Source organism: Malurus melanocephalus, unplaced genomic scaffold (assembly GCF_030028575.1).
Source record: "Malurus melanocephalus ecotype Western Australia unplaced genomic scaffold, MMel_1.1 scaffold_127, whole genome shotgun sequence".
NCBI classification, from domain to species: domain Eukaryota; kingdom Metazoa; phylum Chordata; class Aves; order Passeriformes; family Maluridae; genus Malurus; species Malurus melanocephalus.
In genome coordinates, this window is record NW_026623359.1 from 1,346,734 (window position 1) to 1,365,101 (window position 18,368).

At 38.0% G+C, this 18,368-nt stretch overlaps 1 protein-coding gene across 1 annotated transcript in view; it reads right to left on the bottom strand.

Moving 5' to 3' along the window:
* Positions 1–250: 250 nt before the first annotated feature.
* GREB1 (growth regulating estrogen receptor binding 1) overlaps positions 251–18,368 on the bottom strand; it is a 53,653-nt gene continuing 35,535 nt past the window's right edge. Inside the window, exons 22-32 of the mRNA XM_057370478.1 lie at positions 14,990–15,092; positions 14,112–14,270; positions 12,282–12,424; positions 11,405–11,566; positions 9,379–9,583; positions 8,373–8,547; positions 7,227–7,445; positions 5,428–5,563; positions 4,688–4,888; positions 3,588–3,726; positions 251–1,963 (exon numbers count right to left, since the gene is read on the bottom strand). Of these exons, the coding sequence (XP_057226461.1) occupies positions 1,800–1,963; positions 3,588–3,726; positions 4,688–4,888; positions 5,428–5,563; positions 7,227–7,445; positions 8,373–8,547; positions 9,379–9,583; positions 11,405–11,566; positions 12,282–12,424; positions 14,112–14,270; positions 14,990–15,092 (1,806 nt within the window). The 3' untranslated portion in view covers positions 251–1,799. The remainder of the gene's footprint in view (positions 1,964–3,587; positions 3,727–4,687; positions 4,889–5,427; positions 5,564–7,226; positions 7,446–8,372; positions 8,548–9,378; positions 9,584–11,404; positions 11,567–12,281; positions 12,425–14,111; positions 14,271–14,989; positions 15,093–18,368) is intronic.

Below are 18,368 nucleotides of genomic sequence, written 5' to 3' on the forward strand. Positions count from 1 at the left end.
CAGGATAGGAAATTTCAATCCACWGTCTTTAGATCTAAATTCTTGCAAAAGCTCTTTTAGCTTTGAGGCTGTGTTGTGTTGTAGGCCATTAGGCAGTACTGTATTTTCTCTTGATMCGTTTGGGTCATTCCTTAATTACATTAACTCCTTTCAGTCAATGCTTTTCCTTTGTTTTTTTCACTACAAATGTGTGTATACTTGTTGATCCAGTACATCACCAAGACAGATGTCCATGCAGCATGAACTTTATTTATAAAGGATAGATTAGACATAAATGTCACAATTCTGTAAAAAAAAAAARTTTAAATTAACTAATCAACAGGTGAAAACTGAACACTTCATACTATTTACATAGGACAATGCTCACCTTCCTTCACAAAACTTAAAGTGAATTCTCACTYTGAAACAGGACAATGAAATACAGAAGCACAGTGATTGCTAGCAGTTTCCTTGTACATAGCAATCCACGTGTCTTACAGAATTCACAACTTACAGAACTTACATTTTTTCTGTAAATTAACCTAAATTAGCTCTTTGGCATAGTCATASCATAGTCTGCATTTCAAGGCCAGTACTGTAGCAGACTSAGCCACCCAACAGWATTTCATTTATATAAAGCAAATGATCCCCATATTGGTGTATCCAGCAAGAAAGGCCTKCCCAAATATTAGATACCCTCTGACAATGTCTGTACTCATCCTTCCTACACCTTGACTGAGTKATATTAACACTGATTCTATAAAGACAAACAGCAATTTTGCAACTTAGAAAGCATTTCCAAACACAGAGACATAGACACTGACCACTGATTTCACATTTAGAGAGTATGAAATATCACAATGCCCGGTGCCATTCTAGAACATGTTTTTAGATTTTCACCTGAATTTCTCAGTAATGTAATCTCCATTTTCTCACTCCTTTGAAGCACCTTGGCAAGAAAATATCCCCAGAAAGTGTATTGGGAGTGTTTTAAAACYATCTCATCTGCTTTCCTGAGTGCTCTTGCCTCAGCGTGAAGTCTACAGCCAGTTCAACAATTCAATCACAAAACATCACTGTTCTAGATAAAATAAATCACTTGCAGGTCAGTCCCATCATTTGATCTTTCCAGTTATTCAAGTTAATATCAGTTTCAGGTTTAGATTTCCAGATGTCATTTTACCATCTACCTTCTTAACTCACTTATGCTAATAAAGTCASATGTTTCTACTCCAACAGTCTTGCATGGTAAAACYATCCRGCGTGGCAYGTATTCCAAGAATTAAATCTCCAACTGAGTTCCTACTATTAAAGAARTATCTTTTACAAATCTGCATATAAAAAGCCTACCTGGATCAATCAGTAGCAGTATACTACAAAACTGTAACAACTCCTGTTGCCCTGTCCCAACTGTTTGATAAATAAGACTTGTAAACCAAAACCTGCTCCTAAATTTACATTTCCTATTTCTGGAATGTATAAAAAGTTCCCTAAAATTTTTCCTTATGAACTTGCATGTGGTCTTCTTTGTCACAGAAGAAGTGCACTCACTAACCYCTCTTCTGATATGAAATGCTTTCCACCATGTAAATCTCTGTGCATCTATCAGGAATTAGGGATGACTTCCATCAGACAATTAAATTTAAAAAGTCACTTCAATGTTTGTAAATATGAGCATAAACTGTCTGRTTAGATATCATTCTAATGAACAACAGAAAACAGTCCTGTTTCAGTTCAGAAAGCAGAGCCTCTCAAAAGTAATTTCATTAGTTGGTGGCAATTAATGTCTTGTGTCATTCAGGAAATGTGTCTCTTTTCAGTTAAATRTGTCGTCCAGTCAGGAAGAAAAGTGGTCTGTCCTCTTTGGCATTGGCAGTCTGGAATTCATCCCGCAGCCGGAACTGCCATTCATCTTCCAGCTCCAAGCGGACAACAGTCTGGCGCAGAGAATTGCGATCCTGGCAGATCACACACAGGGTGGCACCTAAGCAAACAGTTCAGAAGAAACTCACGTGAGTATCCCCTTTGTTCTCAGATCAGCCACCTCCCACCACCCTTTGGCATGTAGAACTCCACCATTTCCACAGCAGGAGTTACAACTAGGCTTGGGAGAAAATTAAGCCGCTCAGGTAGGACTGTGGAGAGCTATGTTCAGCTCCCTGTTTGTCAGGATCTTCTTGTGTAACTTGACGTACCTCATAATCATGTAGTAAACAGGACTAGCAGCACTTTCCATACTCTKTAAAGTAAGGGAAGATATAACTGGTAGGTGTAAGGAGGTGGTGATGGATCCTGGCAGCAAATCAGATAAAGCCCTACATCCATTCCTGTTGTAGCACTTCTGACCACTACCTTTATTGCGTGAAACTATCACTCAGCAAAACCCACAAGTCAGTCACTGTGATGGTTAAGTTCTTTGTGCTTTGCTCCGCAGAAATGGCCTAAACATGTCTTTAATCACAAATTTTGGTGGGTTTTGGATTGCTAAGCTAATGTGCTGGCAGCAAAGAATCTGGTCTATGTGGGTATGGACACCGGCAAACCCAGAATGCCAAAGTAAAAAAATCATACTTCAGTAACCAACACCTACTGTCCTGACTGGCACGCTAACAACCACTTTAACTTGCTTGCATGACTTCCTGGCTTCTGAGAAAAGTCCCCCTTTAAGAGGAAATAATTACCTCACCAGCATTCAGTATTTTGAATGAGAAATGGTGAGGTAAGTGGTAATGCCCAAGACAAAAAAAAAAATCCTGTGAAATAATAAAAAGAAACAAGAYAGACAGTCATGTGGTGTTTAATTCCCATGTGGCAGGTTAAAAAATCAAGTAGACTGCCAGGGAAGATGGAGAAATCCCAAAACAAACACATTTTGTGCTACATTATATAAAATTTGACTGGTTTATGCAAAACAAGACTGACTGGTAGCCTCTGTTTTAGTTGCAACGAAGAGCACAGCAGTTCGTGATAACCATGCCAGTTTCAAGAGGCACTAGCCATGGTGCTCTTCTGCCAGCAACAGTTATAGCTGAGTGAAACAAATCCCCAGAGCACCAAATGCCCAAGACACTAGAAGAAGGATCCAAAAAGTTTGCAAAGTGACTGCAACACAAGTGAAAGTTAGTTGGCTCCATTGCTGTACATCATCATAAGGATTACATGGAGAAACTGGGTATTAGGARTAAGTTTGAAAAATGAGCCAGTTTCTAAAAATAGTAAATGGATTTATGGTAGAGGCCTGTCCATCACCCAATTTCTTATAAAAATTAGAAAACCTCCAAGAACACAGTAGGTAAATGCATCATGCATACATCTTCAATACTYGGTTTTCAAACACAGAGTAAGCAGTTGTGCACATACACTGGACATGATGACATAGATCCAACATTCCTCCCCACTCAGAAATTTGCAGAACTTATAACTCTGMTATATACCAGTTTACTACAGTGCASAGCCAGCATGATCGAGCATCAAAGCTGGGTGGAACATATAAAGACAAATATGAATACATGCATATAAATACACATGCAAAAATATAAAACAGATTCTCCTCACATTCCCAGAGACCATGTAATCTAATTCTTTGTAATTAAATCATTGCATCTCACCTTTAAGAAAATGGAACTTCTTCAAAAAGCTAGCTACAACAAAGGAGTCACAGAGGTACAGCAGGAGACCACTGAATGTCAAACCAGAGGAACTAATATTCAGAGAATGAGGCCGAGAACTCATGTAGCAAACTGCAATCTAATTGGGAGAAGGTAAAAAAAAAAATTAGTATCTTTCAAGCTTCCATATAAAGCTAAAAATTGATATGAAGCTTCCAGTATTTGCACCTGATTCAAATAAGCCTTGGTCTCCAACTCCAAATATTGAACTTTATAGTTTCTTCCGAAATATCCTGCTACTTATTAACAATGTACATAAAGTGCAATTCATAACTATGTATTAATTGTTACTATCCATGACTATTATCAGGAGGCTTAGATGTGATAGTTTGAAAGCTGCCATAACAAGAGCTCCCCACAAGTATAATGCTGTGACCTGCCCAGCACATTTTATTTATATGTGAGTAAATAAGAGTAACTGGACAGTTGGACATGACAAGAACCCTTAGAAAGTCCAAATTTCATTTACATTACAATAGGATTACTCAAGTCACTAGAGTTGTGCATATACTTGAATTGCCTAGTTTGTTTTTATTGATGGTTACTCCTGAAATCCTCTAGGAACTGGGAATATTTTCAGCATGCTTTCAAGATTTATAAATTAAAATCAAGGAGCCCACAACTCCTGAAATCTAATGTCAGCTTCTCCCATTCCAACTGGTTTTCTGGTATTTGATTCTCTACCTCAGCTTATGGGACTAAAGTGAACTAAAACATATGTAGTTTTGAAGAGCTTTCTAAGGGTTAGCTAGTATTTGTAAAACCCTCTTGTGTAGGAGGAGCCAAATTACAGCAGATTGAGAAAACACTTCACAGACTATATTAGTATTTAGGACAATTTTGGGATTGCTCTCCATGCACTTTAGTTGAAGCTTCCAACAATACCTCTACGGGACTAATAATTTGATTTTGATATTATAGGGATTTAATACCTGATTCTTCAAACGTTGTGTAACTCTTACTAAAAATGTATCAACTAGCACATCCAAAACATATCTTACAAATTTCTAGAGCTGCTTGGAGATAGTTTTGTTCAGTACCTGTGGTCCTAAGTTAAGGTAACAGTCCACAGATAGCACTGGATGGCTGTAATTCTTCAGTGAGAGAGGGAAGAAGCGATGGCTGTGATACTGGAGATACTTTTCAAGGAGCAACTGAGCAGGTGCAGCCAAGAAGGTGTGCTTGCTGTCAGGAGCACAAATGTACTGAGCAGGGGAGATTGAAACTGGAGTGTCAGATACCTATGAGGAAAAAATATTTCTGGTACAGATCAATCTTAATCAATCAAGTTGTACTTACCAGTATATTGTGAATTCTGTATAAAACATATCTCTACCCTACAAATCTAAATTTTACAGAAGAAGAAAAGTTACTCAGTCAAAAAACACTGCTACCAAAAAAGTTTCAATTTCATAGAATTACACTTTTGTTTATAGTCTTTGAGGTTTCTTCTTTGAGCTCAAAGTACTCCTACCCATGATGTCACACAAAAATGAGCAATTCTACATCTGTAGATAAAATCCACATAGGTTATTTGGATTGCAAAGAGACACTTCACATATTTTTCTAAGTTTTAAAGGAAAAATATTAAGAAAGGTGCATTTATGACAAGAATCTTGTGGATTTCAGAAATAAATAACTAAAAAAAGCCCCACGTGGCAGACGTACCCCATTACTGGCAGCAGGTGATGCACCAAAACATCTCAGGTCTCCTGGTTAAAAGGTACAAAAAAGGATAACATAATTTTAACAACAACACAACAGAGGTCWCAGTTCCCACCTTAGACTTTATGTGGAAGGATCGTTGTCCTCCTACTGCAATTTGCTTTTTCATGACATTGAAGTGATTGAACCGACAGATGAGAAGGCCAGCACTGTGGACACGCAAGTTGAAGTCAACATCATCACACGTAAATCTGGAAAGAATAAAATCACAGCAGGTCAGAGGAAAGTTTCTCATCACACACTGACACATACACACACTCAGAGCCCTTGGTCAGCACCATAGAAAGGACAGGTATCAAATGTACTGACCTTCCACCAGTGCTTATCAGTCAGGGAAAGTGGCTTCACTTTTGTAATAATAAACTAGGCTAGAACCAGTTTGAGAAAATCAGAATGAGGTGGGAAAGCACTTAGGGAGGGAAAGGATCAAAAGCATAAAGTGGAAAGACAGTAAMTCGACAAGGAAAATACTTAGGAGTTAAAATACTTTCTTTGCCATTTATATAATACTGTAGTCATAAGAAGTTTCTACATACATTACTAYCCCAAATAAAATCAAGGAAATTAATTCCTTTGACTTCCAAGGAAATGGATTAGGTCCTATATTTGATTTATCAAATACATAGAACTATCTGACTATTCATTTTCCCCTCAGAATATGAATATTCAGCAATTTTTTTCAATATCCTTCTAAAAAAAAATGCCATTTTATTTTAGAAATGAAAACTATTTGAAGACAGGGAGTCTTAATACAAGAGAAATGCTGAGACAAAGGGATGGATTAAGCAGAATGAGGCCAAACATCCCTGAGCTAAATTTGACCCATTTTAAAAATACAACGGAACAGAATAAAAGGTAAGCTCCTAATGCTAACTAAATTCAAATACCCTGATCTCTGGAAAACTCAGACTCAGTTCTCCATTTTGAATAAATTTATTACAAAGGAAATAGGATGACATGCAGAACCACTGGATTGACATTCAAGGCTTGAATTTAAGCAAACAGCAATCAGTGCAACTTGGCATAAGTGAGAAACAGGGCATTCAATTACAGGTTTTAAACGGTTTGTCTTTGATTTTAGGAATATCTACATGGTTATTTGATATCCCTGTCACTGTGTCTGTTTTAAAATGTACTTTTTTCCTTGCCAGCCCAGGCTTGGAATGTCATACAAAACTTCAGACTCAGCAGTACCCACACAGGATTACTGTGAGTCTTKCATGGTTCAAAGACAGAAGCAGGAAATGGGTGGTGCCACGTGGCATTCCTGACATTTTAAAATTGTTGCTCGAGCTCACATCACAAAATTTTGATCTGATATATCTTATGTGGCATAATAAATGAAAAAGTGGGATTTCTGAGACAGCTGAATGTGAGAGACAACCACCAATGCGAACAAGAATTATTTATTATTTTCTTCTGGTTATCTTGATAAACACACATGTAGTATGCTGCAGTGTTGTACTATTCAGGGTAAAAAGCTCAGATACATATCAGAACAAGACTTGGCTCTGCACCATTCATCCACACATTCCTGTTTCCTTTGGAAGGGAGAACAGGTAAACAGACAAGAGGGGAAGTACAGTATTTACCAAAGGCCATTTGGAGTAGACCAATACTGCAGGGCACACTGCTGAGTGTGTCTATCCTGTCATTCAATTATGATTGTTTTATTTAGAACTATGGAAAATAATGTCTTTTTACAGTTTCTGGAAACTTGGGAAGGACTTGAATCACCAGTAAGAAAACAAAATCTGTCTGCATGCCCTTCACAATCTCCCTAAAAAAAGCTTTGGTGAAAYTTCCTTTATTTGGTTCGTTATCTCTGTTGAGAGGTGCTCCTGATTCACTCACCTGTTCTGATTGTACTGCACATTCTGTGTCAGATCCACATTCAGCATTACGAAGTCATGCACRTGGCAGCAGGAGAATGGCTCCTTGATCTCAGCACTGTTTGTTTTACTGGACCATTTCCTCATCCCAATTAGGGCATAATGAGTGACATTGGGAGTTGCTTCAATATGTTGCAGAATTTGTTTCAAGGAAACATTCCTTTCAGTCCATGTATAGTCACTACAATAGTTATGAAAATGTGTTAATTTTAAAGCATATAAATTCAGAAAATCTCTTTTAGCTGAAGAGCAGTTCTTAACAGTTGGAAGTTGTTATGAGTTTCAGGTAGATAACTTCAGCATTGCTTTATTTTACTGAATTTTTTTGTGTCTTACTCTGATCAAAACTTAATATTTACTGGTGCTTATGTGATGGGGACTGGTAAGATAGATCTGAAACTTAGCCTAGATGTCTCAAAATACTCACTCATATATATGTTAATGTTCAAAGTTACTTAGATAATATTCCAATGAATCATGAAGAGTTGCTGACTTGTGCCATAACTTAAGCACAAAGTATTAAGATCCTTCTACCCCATCCCTAGAGTCCATAAATCTCAGTTTTTGTTGAGTTTCATTCTTTCTGAAAGTTTGTTGTGAATTCTGATTAGCACTGTTCATGGAATAGATAAAAATATCTGGCACAAACAATATTCTGAAGTAATRAAAGCAAAAATACTAGTTGGGGATCTCATAAAGGAGCCACACAGAGTGGGACTGACCAAAGAGCCAAAGGAAATCAGTTGTACAACTTGCACAGAATTGTCATTTAGCTTCCTTAGAAAAATCTGGTGGAAAATATACATGTGAGTGTCCCTGCTTGTCCAGTGTATCAGGGAGTGTTTACAGAGTCTGAAATCTGCAATCCAAGTAACTCTAGCTTGAATGGCAATGGCTGCAGAGCATATAAATCTTCAGGGGACAGGAATGAAAACCAGGCACTACACTGTGTTATGCAAAGACAGATACCTAGGAAAGTACTCTCCTTAGGCAAATATAATTCTCTGCTTGTAAAGGTAGAAGTTGTAGTATAGCAAACATAATTTCAAATTAACCACATGCAGGGAAAGATTAAAGAGATCAGCTAAGTATATATTGCACTATTTACCTTTTCCTGTCTCCTGAACAATCAACTTCTACTGCATTCCACATAACACAGGAGTCATCTGAAATGACAATGAAAGGCCAAATATCCTGGGGTTTTATCCCCAGCTCTTCCTGTCGATTCCGTTCAAGCTCCAGGTTATGATAAGACAACTCTTTTATCAGGAAGTGTGCAGCACCTGGAATCACGGGCATAAACCATCAGATTAAAAGCAGGGGCAGAAATTGTTTGCTTTTAACTCAGAAGAGTTTTGAAGTGCATATTTCTGCAAACATGGGTATGAATCGCTCTGAAGATTTTAACACCCCAACACCACCCAGAGCCCACTTGCTTTGTCACTTGGTGAAGTGACTTAAAGAACCACATTGGGAAGGATGCAAAATGAAGTCTGACTTCTGTGGTAAACTACTCTCTTAAGGATTTAGTAACTGCTTCTTTTAAGCTGTCAAATATTTGTGTGCACTAGCATCTTAGTGCAAATAGCTGGAGAAGTTGACTGGCCAGCTGAATGACATGGGAAATTGTCTCTGATGATCTACTTTAAATGTTTTTCACCACTGCTATACATAAATTGTTCCAGCAGCAAAAGCAAAGTGCTCAATATTTCAGAGATTTTGTATTAGCAGAACCTACCTAAGGGATGTACCCAACCATCACTGCCCAAGCAAATAATACACAACTTATTTCCATAAGTAAACAAAGTCAGAAACTCCACCTGAGTTAAYATCCTCAGCTTCTTTCAAAGTTAAKAGAAGAGAGTTAAATATTTCTAGGGTGCAATTCATCGAGTTTGTTTTAGGTGTCCTGGATTAAGAGAAGTGTATCTTCAGCTGGGACACATTGAGGGAATTCAGATCACTAAATCAAACATCCCAGCTACAAGGTGTGTGTCTACATTTCACTGTTGAGTAACAGCACTTCAAGGGCCCAAGTTGTGTGCCCACATTTTTTAGAACTTTTTGTTCTAAGCACTTTTTGTTCTACAACACATGTGTTCTAGAACACTTACCTACTCCTGCACTGTTGAAAATGCTTGGAAGAACAAGCATGATGTGGTTGGGCCAATACTTCTTATAKATGGCCATTTCATACTCCTTGACCACTAAAACATGCAAATGACTGGCTCCATCCATTGCATGATATAAATTGAAAAGTCCGTGTTCATGACGACCAGTGGTGGGAGTAAAAGTGGGGCTTTTTATGTAATCTTCACTCTGTGGATAAAAAGAAGTGTGAGCTTCTGTATTAATCCAGAGAGAGAACAGAGAAACATGYTCTTCAGGAGAATAAATTAGATTCACAAACACTAGACAAACTGACACTTTTTAAATTTCCTTGATAGGAAAACAAACACCTTTTATAAGAGTTGGAAAAAAGAAAACTTTATCACTTGGCTTATTTGACTGATGAGAGTGTGGTGGAGTGGACAGGACTGTTAACCATGGCCTGCAAAGCACACAGGTACCTTGAGGCCTGATCAGGAGATCAGGAAAAGGATTTAGGTCCATATGATACAAGACAGTAAGAAACACCTTACTCCAAAACTACAGTGCCACCCTTCTGACAGGGGCAAATGAGTAGAAAAAGATGCAAAGTAAGAATAGTCCTTAAATGTCAAAGCCTCAAAGCACATCAGTAGCAGAAACAAGAAAAGAATCCACAAGGAGCCAGCGCACAGTTCCTACCATGTAGCCAAACACAAATTTACTAAGTGAGGAAGAGCAGGTGTTTTCATCCTCACATTGCACAGTTGCTGTAGTGCTGCTGTCTGAYTTCTTCCATTCAGAATTTTAACTGGAGGGTGGTATTATTACTGTTTATTGGAAGCAGCTTATTTTCTCCAGAATAGACATGCTCCTCCTTACTGCTGTTCCACAAATTGCTTCAATATTCCAAGCAGTGCAGCCTGAGCAAGGCACAGCACCACTTTAGACAGCATCACTTCAGACAGCAGTGTCAGGCCAACATCTCTGCATTGGTGTTGCCTCACCTTGAATGCTGTGTGCATTTTTGGGTGCCACAATAAAAGAAAGATACTACACTGTTAGAGAGTGTCCAAAGGAGGGCAGTGAGGATGGTGCAGGGCCTTGAGGTGAAGCCGTGTGAGGAGCGGCTGAGGGCACTGGGTCTGTTCAGCSTGGAGGAGACTGAGGGGAGACCTCACTGCAGGTACAGCTTCCTTGTGAGGGGAAGARGAGGGGCAGACACTGATCTCTTCTTTCTGGTCACTCTGGACCCAAGAGAAGAGCCTKAAGTTGTGTCAGAGGAGGTTTAGGCTAGATTTAAAAAAGGTTCTTCCCCCAGAATGTGACTGAGCACTGGAACAGGCTCTCCAGGGAAGTGGTCACAGCACCAAGCCTGAGACAGTTCAAGAAGCAGTTGGACAGCGCTCTCAGGCTCTTGGTGTGACTCTTGGGGACCCTGCTGTGCAGGGCCAGWAGGTGCATTTGGTGATYCWTGTGGGTCCCTTCCAACTCAGCTTGTTCTGTAATTTTGTGGTCAGAGTTTGCACARCCTGTCAGATGCATGACCTTGTTTTTCTACAAGTGTAATGTGATTCCTTATACAGTCTTGAAACTGTGACTAAGATTCTTTGAAAGCCTTATTTTTATATTTAAGTAACTCAGTATTTATGCAGAATAAGACAGGATACTCCACTGCTTTTCTCTTCTGAAAAATATGCTTCATCTTAGTAATGGTGTGATAAAGGAAATAATATATTTGAGTTACTTTGCTGAAGCCATTCTCACATTAACATCTTAAACCCATAACCAAAGACCTTTTGTCACAGATAAGAGTGTTTATACCAAAGGATCAACCTTGATAATGAGCAAAAGAGAGAGTTTATTGGTGTCTCAACRGTTTTTTCATGTATCCCTTTCTGGGAGAAAATACAAGCTTAGTATGAAAACATCTTCATTGTCTCYTGACAGTAGGAGTAGCAGTATAGAGAATACTAAATCAACAAAATTTGAAATTGCTGGTGTCTCTCTTCTATATATGGCCATAAATATAAATAAAAAAAATCCATCTACCTTATCTGTGACTAATGGTAACCTCATGCTTTCCAATTGTCTTCCTGGTTGGCTAAAGACAAAATGATGCTCCTTTGATTTTGGAATGATAAAATGCAGCTGGATCTCTTCTCCCAGCATGGAATAGGAAAAAGCAAATGCATGCAGAGTGGACTCATAAATCTAAGGATGGGAAAAATACAGTAACTCCAGTTAAAATCAAACTACAAGGTCTCAGTATAGTTTATATCCATTTACAACATTGCTAAACAGTTTACAGTCACTTATTGTACAGCATTAGATTTTACTTCATTATTAATAGGTGTTAAGCAATATCCCCTAGGCTAGAGCTTACACTAAAAAAAATACATATTAAAGTGTTCCCTCTTTTGAAACGATTGTTTCAGCTTCATCTTGCAGACAGTACCAATACTTACAGGCTACTCTTGGCTTTCAGAAATACTGACTCATAAAAAACATTATTTGCATTGCTGACACCTTCTTCCTCACATCCTAACAGGCACGAAATTAGAGAGTTAATCTAAGTAAAAGCAAGTTGTATACCACATTACAGATGATTCTGTGCTGGAGTACTCCTGTTGCAGTTACTCAGGTGCAAAATTTACTGGGAAAGCAGTTTTAACTGGTGGTACACATKCAGATCACATCACTGAATAAACTGGTGTAAATGACACAAGATCAGTCCACTGATCTCCCCAAACCCACAGCCTGGTCAAGGCACGCAAACCTCATGAAATAACAAAATCTGTAAATAAGGTGTATGTGTACACAAATACAACTTCTAAGCCAATTTAAATGCAGTGAATGTACACAAACTATGTTTGGGTTGTGTCTGCTTCAGTTTCTGATCTGCAGAGTAAGAGCTGGAAATCTTTACCTGGTAYCTGGGATTGAAACCCATGTACTGATGACACTGYTCACAGTGATGGTAGGTGTTATACGCTGCATACTTGGACAGTCTCATCCTCGTTGTTTGACGGCACGTGTACATATCCTCCTGTCTCCTGCTCATGGATCTGTCTATTAAGAAAAGAAACAAATTGTCACATATATTCAAGGCTAGAATGTATTCCCTTGTGACAGACTGTTTCTGTCACTGAAATCAGCTTCTAGAAAAAATGGCAATATAAAACACGTACAAAAACAAAGTATGAATTCATTCTGAGCACAGTATGTTCTATAAATTGCTACACACAGCAAAGGAAATTACGAGGAAGTATCTAAAAATTCATGATTATGATAATTCTGTACAGCTTTCACATAAGGCTGAGATGTAAACAATGCCAGATCATTAAAATAATCATTATTGGTTCAATGCTTACAAAAGTAATAAATAATAAAGAAAAGCCTTATGTCATTTACCATTCAGTGACAGACATCAAAGTAGATTATGTGAAATGAACTTGGCAATTTAGCGATGTTGCTCCCTAGTGTATATCCACAATTTTCAAAGATCCCCTTTGTAAGAGACTGAGGGAAGATGAGGTGTAATTTCTGCTGAAAAGTACTTTGTTATTTCATCTTTCCCTCAGATTTTCAGCATCAGATTGGGTTGCTCAAAGCTGTTCCTTGTCATGTGAAGTTTTAAAGCTCACCAAGAGTGGAGTTTCCATGATCTCTCTGGGCAACATGCTCCATGGTTTGACCACTTTTATTCTGAAACTATTTCTCATCCTATCTAATTATAATTTCCCATTTTGCAATGTATCTACAATAGTTTGTGTCATAAATTYGCATTAGGAAGCTAAGACGGCATTCAGATGCACCAACTAGGCTTCTCCAAATGAAACAACCCCAATTAACTCCAATTTTCTTCATATCTTGGTGGCTGCTCACTGGCCTCACTTCTCTGTGTCGTCTTTCTCACACTGGGAAGCCAAACTTGACAGAATACCCAGATGTGGCCTTAGCATTGCCAGCACAGAAGAATAACCACTTTCTGTGATCTGTTGTCAGGTTACCAGTAAGCCATTAACCCATTGCAGAACTGTGTCTCATGTTCAAATTGCTGTCAACCCAGACCATCAAGACACCTTGATCAAAACTACTCTCTACAGAGCTAGCCCCAAACATGTACAGATGAAAAAAATTATTCTACCCCAAGTGCAAGGGGCAGGTTTTGTGGATTGTTCAACAGGGCCCTGAGGTTCCTGCCTGGAGGTTCCTCTTCCCCAGCCTGCCGGGGTCTTTCGGAATGGCAGCGTTACCTCCCTGCTACCCAGGGGCTTGTGCATGTCCAGCTGGCTTATTCAGAGGGCTAACTACACATCAATACTCCAGGAATCTAAATCTGTACATGTTCATCTCACTCTTTCCAAACCTAACCTAAAATCTGAAAAGTAAACCTGTAGATGCTTTTAAGTACCTAACTACCTTTACCCACATAAATCACTTCATTGCTACAGAGCAGGACAATGCTACTTTATAAACACATTCAAATACACAACTTATTGTGGAATAAGAGCTTTTTAAATCAAAGATTATCCATATAATATTCCAGTATTATATGGATATATTTATATATTTATATATATTTCTAAGGATCATACTGTGGTGTTCCATCTTGAATACTTGAAATCTTTTTTCACTATTGCTTAATCAAATGCAATTCTGATATTACAACTCCCCTTAAAAAATTTACAGAATTCTCACATTAAAAGCAAATAAATACATATATGTGCACCAATCTAGATTTTTAAATTCTAACCTTCACTGTTTATAGTCTGAAGCTTTGAACAAATCAGACTTGCATCTTCATATTTTGGATCATGAATAGTGTAGTCAAAAGGCATCTTCTTAAATGTCTCCAAATCTGGCCACATATCTCCAGGTTGATGGTAGTACTGATCAGAGTCTTCTTTTATGTCTATTATTGAAAAATAAGAATTCATGATTTTTTAAGCTCTTTATATTGCTATGGATAGTTTTGGTGTACCTATTATTCCTGCTTCATTTTGTCTTTCATTAATCTCATGACACAATATCATTATGCAGCAAGAAATGAACCTTTGCACAAATGTACCTTACATCTCAATGCAACTCTGCCTTTTAAAAATTATTTTTATGTCCTGACTCAGCTACAGAAATACATCTGGAAACACAGAGGAGTAATAGATAAAGCAAGTTTGGACTAAGATTAGCTTTTAGAAAGCAGAAAATTTCTTTTGTCAGGTAATCTTGTGTACTTAGAAAATATGACATTACTCTTCATGGTATAAATCTGCCAAAATTTCAATGATTCCTTTTATATACTTTACCACAAAAATTCATTCTGATTCTAAACTGAAAACCAATGGCTGGATATCATTTAATATACATAAATGTTGTTGATCCGTTTCCACAAAAAACAGGTGTATGTTCTTTGCTTAGAGAGAAGACTAAATTTCAAATGATGAATAAAATAATAAAATATTCTTAAGTATCAGTTGAAAAACACAGATTTTTTTTCTTACCRTATTTAAAGAATTTAAAGTAATTGCAAAGGTGAATATGGCAGAATAGGCATAAAACATACAAACAACTATATTTCAATTTAGCGTAACAATTTTCTATTGTCTCCAGAATATTTTTATATCAGGAACTTACTAATGTTGATTTCTTCCTCATCATAAACATCCACTTCTGTCAGTCTAATCAGCATTCGGGACAAAATACTGAGGAACTGCAGATAGGCTCCTGTTTTCCCTATCTGTAAACATACAAATTAGAAAAAAAAAAGTAAACTTTTGCTTTACATCATGTTAATTTTCCACATATCTGGAAACTGTAGCTGTGGTGAAATTGAATAATAACATTCAGTGCTTGGATATCCTTGTATTTGTATATTGCTTGAAATAAATGAAATGCTTAGTGTGCAACAGTTTATTCTCTCTGTGCAGGATCCTAGCTTGGAAAATGCATTTTGTATCACAGGTGTAAATACAGGCCTAGGGACAAGAATTTTCTCTCCTGATGTTACAGCTTCTATACAGGCACTGAACATTTAAAAATCCATACAAGCTCACAAAATGTACAGAAAATCTCCTCAAATTACAAGATAACTAAAGAATTACCCCAATCTTTTAATTTCCATATGATTCACCGGTACACTGCCAGCTACTGAAGYTCAGTGACAGTCCTGAGGAGTAAAAGTGGCAACATATCTCTGGGAGAGCCTGTGCTGGCCACTTCCACTCCTGTATGCAACAATGTGCTGTTCCACCTCTCATGCTGAAAACACATTATTTCCCTTCCAATCTTTTAAAATCACTTTTCAAAACTCAATTTTAAAATTATCTTAAGACTACAACTGTCTCCTTTCTTTTATTGCTGGAAGATATAAGCCACAGCCCATGATTTACTCACTGGACTGTTCTGTCTTTCACATATAGCTTGGTGATGATAACATCAAGTAAATAAGGCCATATCTAATCAGGGAGCTTTACAAACCCTGATTTTGTGTGTGTGCCCTGTACAGGGAAGGTTAGCGTGTAGATCAGTCACAACACATTCTGCAGCAACTCTCTGATTTCACACAGTGGCAGCAGATTTTGGATTAAGTCTACATTACCACTGGATTGAAAACCCAGCTTCATTCCATTACTGCTAGGATGTGTCAGAAGCATAGGGGGTTGAATTGCTAAATAGAGTATTAAAGTTACTACTTTCCATCTATGTCAAGCAAAATTTTCATTTTCTCTCAACACCTGAGGAAGGGAGCCTTTAAATCGAACCAAGAGATCAGACATTTGTTTTGATCAAAGCTCATTATCTGTTATTTTTAACATMTCAGACTGCATTTTGAACAGTTGCTTGCAAAGGGTGGATAAGAGTATCAGTATCCCTGTTGAGAATCAAGTGTCAGAACACAGCTGTCATTAAGGAGTAACACAGAAATAAAGGTGACTTTGAATAGAGGAAATGACACCATGGACTACAGTCAGCCCATGTATCAGATGCTTCTAACTCCCRGTTTTGTTGTTTTATGTAAAATCCATTGAGACTGATGAGAATTTTTCCTTTGACCCCGGAACAAGGTTCTAAACTTTGCTGCAATGGCTACTGATTGATAAGCCAAAACAAAACCATCTTCTTTTCCCACATCTGAGGCAAACAAGGAAAATACTTTCATYTGTTTTCTCTCACATCTGAGATTTCCTTTTTATTCCCTGATGAATCTGCTCAAAGTACCTCTGATCATCTTCTCCTTTAACACAGGATAGCCTGACAAATTAACAGTTCCCTAATTTCAAACAAATGAGAGATGACTTATCAAAAGGACACGTCTCCTYGATATCAGATTTCTATATATCTATGTAAAATTTAATTCCTTATCTGAAGGAAGTTTCTCCTTAGAATTGTCAACAGAACAACAGGCTGAAAACATTATTCTTTCCTTTTGATATGCATTAAAATTTTATGCTATCTAACTCAAGTATTTTTCTTTCCTTGGGAGTCCAGTCATTGCCAATGATTTTCTGCAATGTATGTGGGAGTGACGAGGCCACTGCTACGTGGTGCTGAGATGAAAAGCATCACTCAGCTGGCTCAAGTGTACACGAAGATGTAGGGGGGCCATGTGTCAAAAACGCTGAAAACCAGAGGATGGCAAGTGCTAMACCACTAAACTGAAACATATGCACTTAGGTTATTGCATGCATCAGACCTTACCCARTCTCATTATCTGTCACATTAAATTTCCAGTTCAGTACTGTGAGCTTTATGAACCCTYAGATATAAGCAATGCTGCAGTAAAAAGCTGTTGGGAACTTTCAGGGATCTCTCTGTGTTTTCAGAATGTTTCCCTGCCAGGACAGAGACTGGGCTGAGCACATGCAGCACTCATATTTGGACTCCATTCACTTACACCTTTCCCTGGATCTGCTGCTCAAAAAGTGAGTTGGTTAAAGAGAGATCACCTTTTCTGGGTAATTTTGAGAAGATTTCAAAAAAGACAATGACAAAAGATTGACTTCTCATTTACAATCAGCATTTTCTCCAGAAGGGAAGAATCATATTCAAATGAATTTGTAGCACACCAGATAGCTAAATTCACCTTTAAAATTAATTGTACTGCTTTCTATGTGTGCCATTTCTAGGCAAAATGGAATAGCACAGAGAGTGTCTCCTTGAAAATACCGAATAGCAGTCAATAAACACAGCTTCCACATCTCTCCAAAGGGCCCTGGTCACTATCTGCCTGTCAGGCATCTGTCACTGCCCTTTTTCCAAGAATTTGTCCTCTGAAAGAACCTGCAAAGAGATCCTAAAAGCAGGATTGCACACCTTCAAAGCATAAAGGCCCTGCATCTGCCCATCCTCTATCTCCCAACTGCAACAAACAGGAGATCTGAATAGAAATTTTAAAGTGGATACTCAGTGGTCTGCAGCTTTACATGGCTTTAGGGAAGCCAAGCACAATGCTGTGCTGATCCAAACTAGCAGCTCTGGGCTAAGCATCATCTATTAACAATGACAACAACTGGTAAGGAAGCATTCTGAGAAATCTTGGCTCTGCTTGCCAGATTAATCTTTTGATCTGCAAACAGATTAAAAGACCGAAGGAACCTCGAACTAGGCTGCATTTTTGCAATTCCTGAAACAAAATGTATATGAGAGGTGCCTTGATGACYAACAACTCTGCTTTACAGAAAAAGGTTCCTCAAATACGTGGCAGTGCCCAATGCTTTGTAAGATAAGGCACTTTGGGGCCAGTATTCCCAAATAATGGAATTATCAGCCTATTTTGTTTCTGTCTACCAGATTTTGGAAGATAGAAGTCTGAAGAATCAGACTTGAAAGAAGAAAATCCCAGAAGACTAAGTAAAAATCTCAAATCTTGTGAAAACTGGTGACAACTAAGGAATTTGGGGTCTGCAGAGATTTAGGGGTTTCTTTTCTATTTTCATCCTTAGGGCCAAGGATGATTTGATCCATAAAAAACTAAGAATATGCTTACSCTGCAGCCCTTCATTCATGAAGTCTG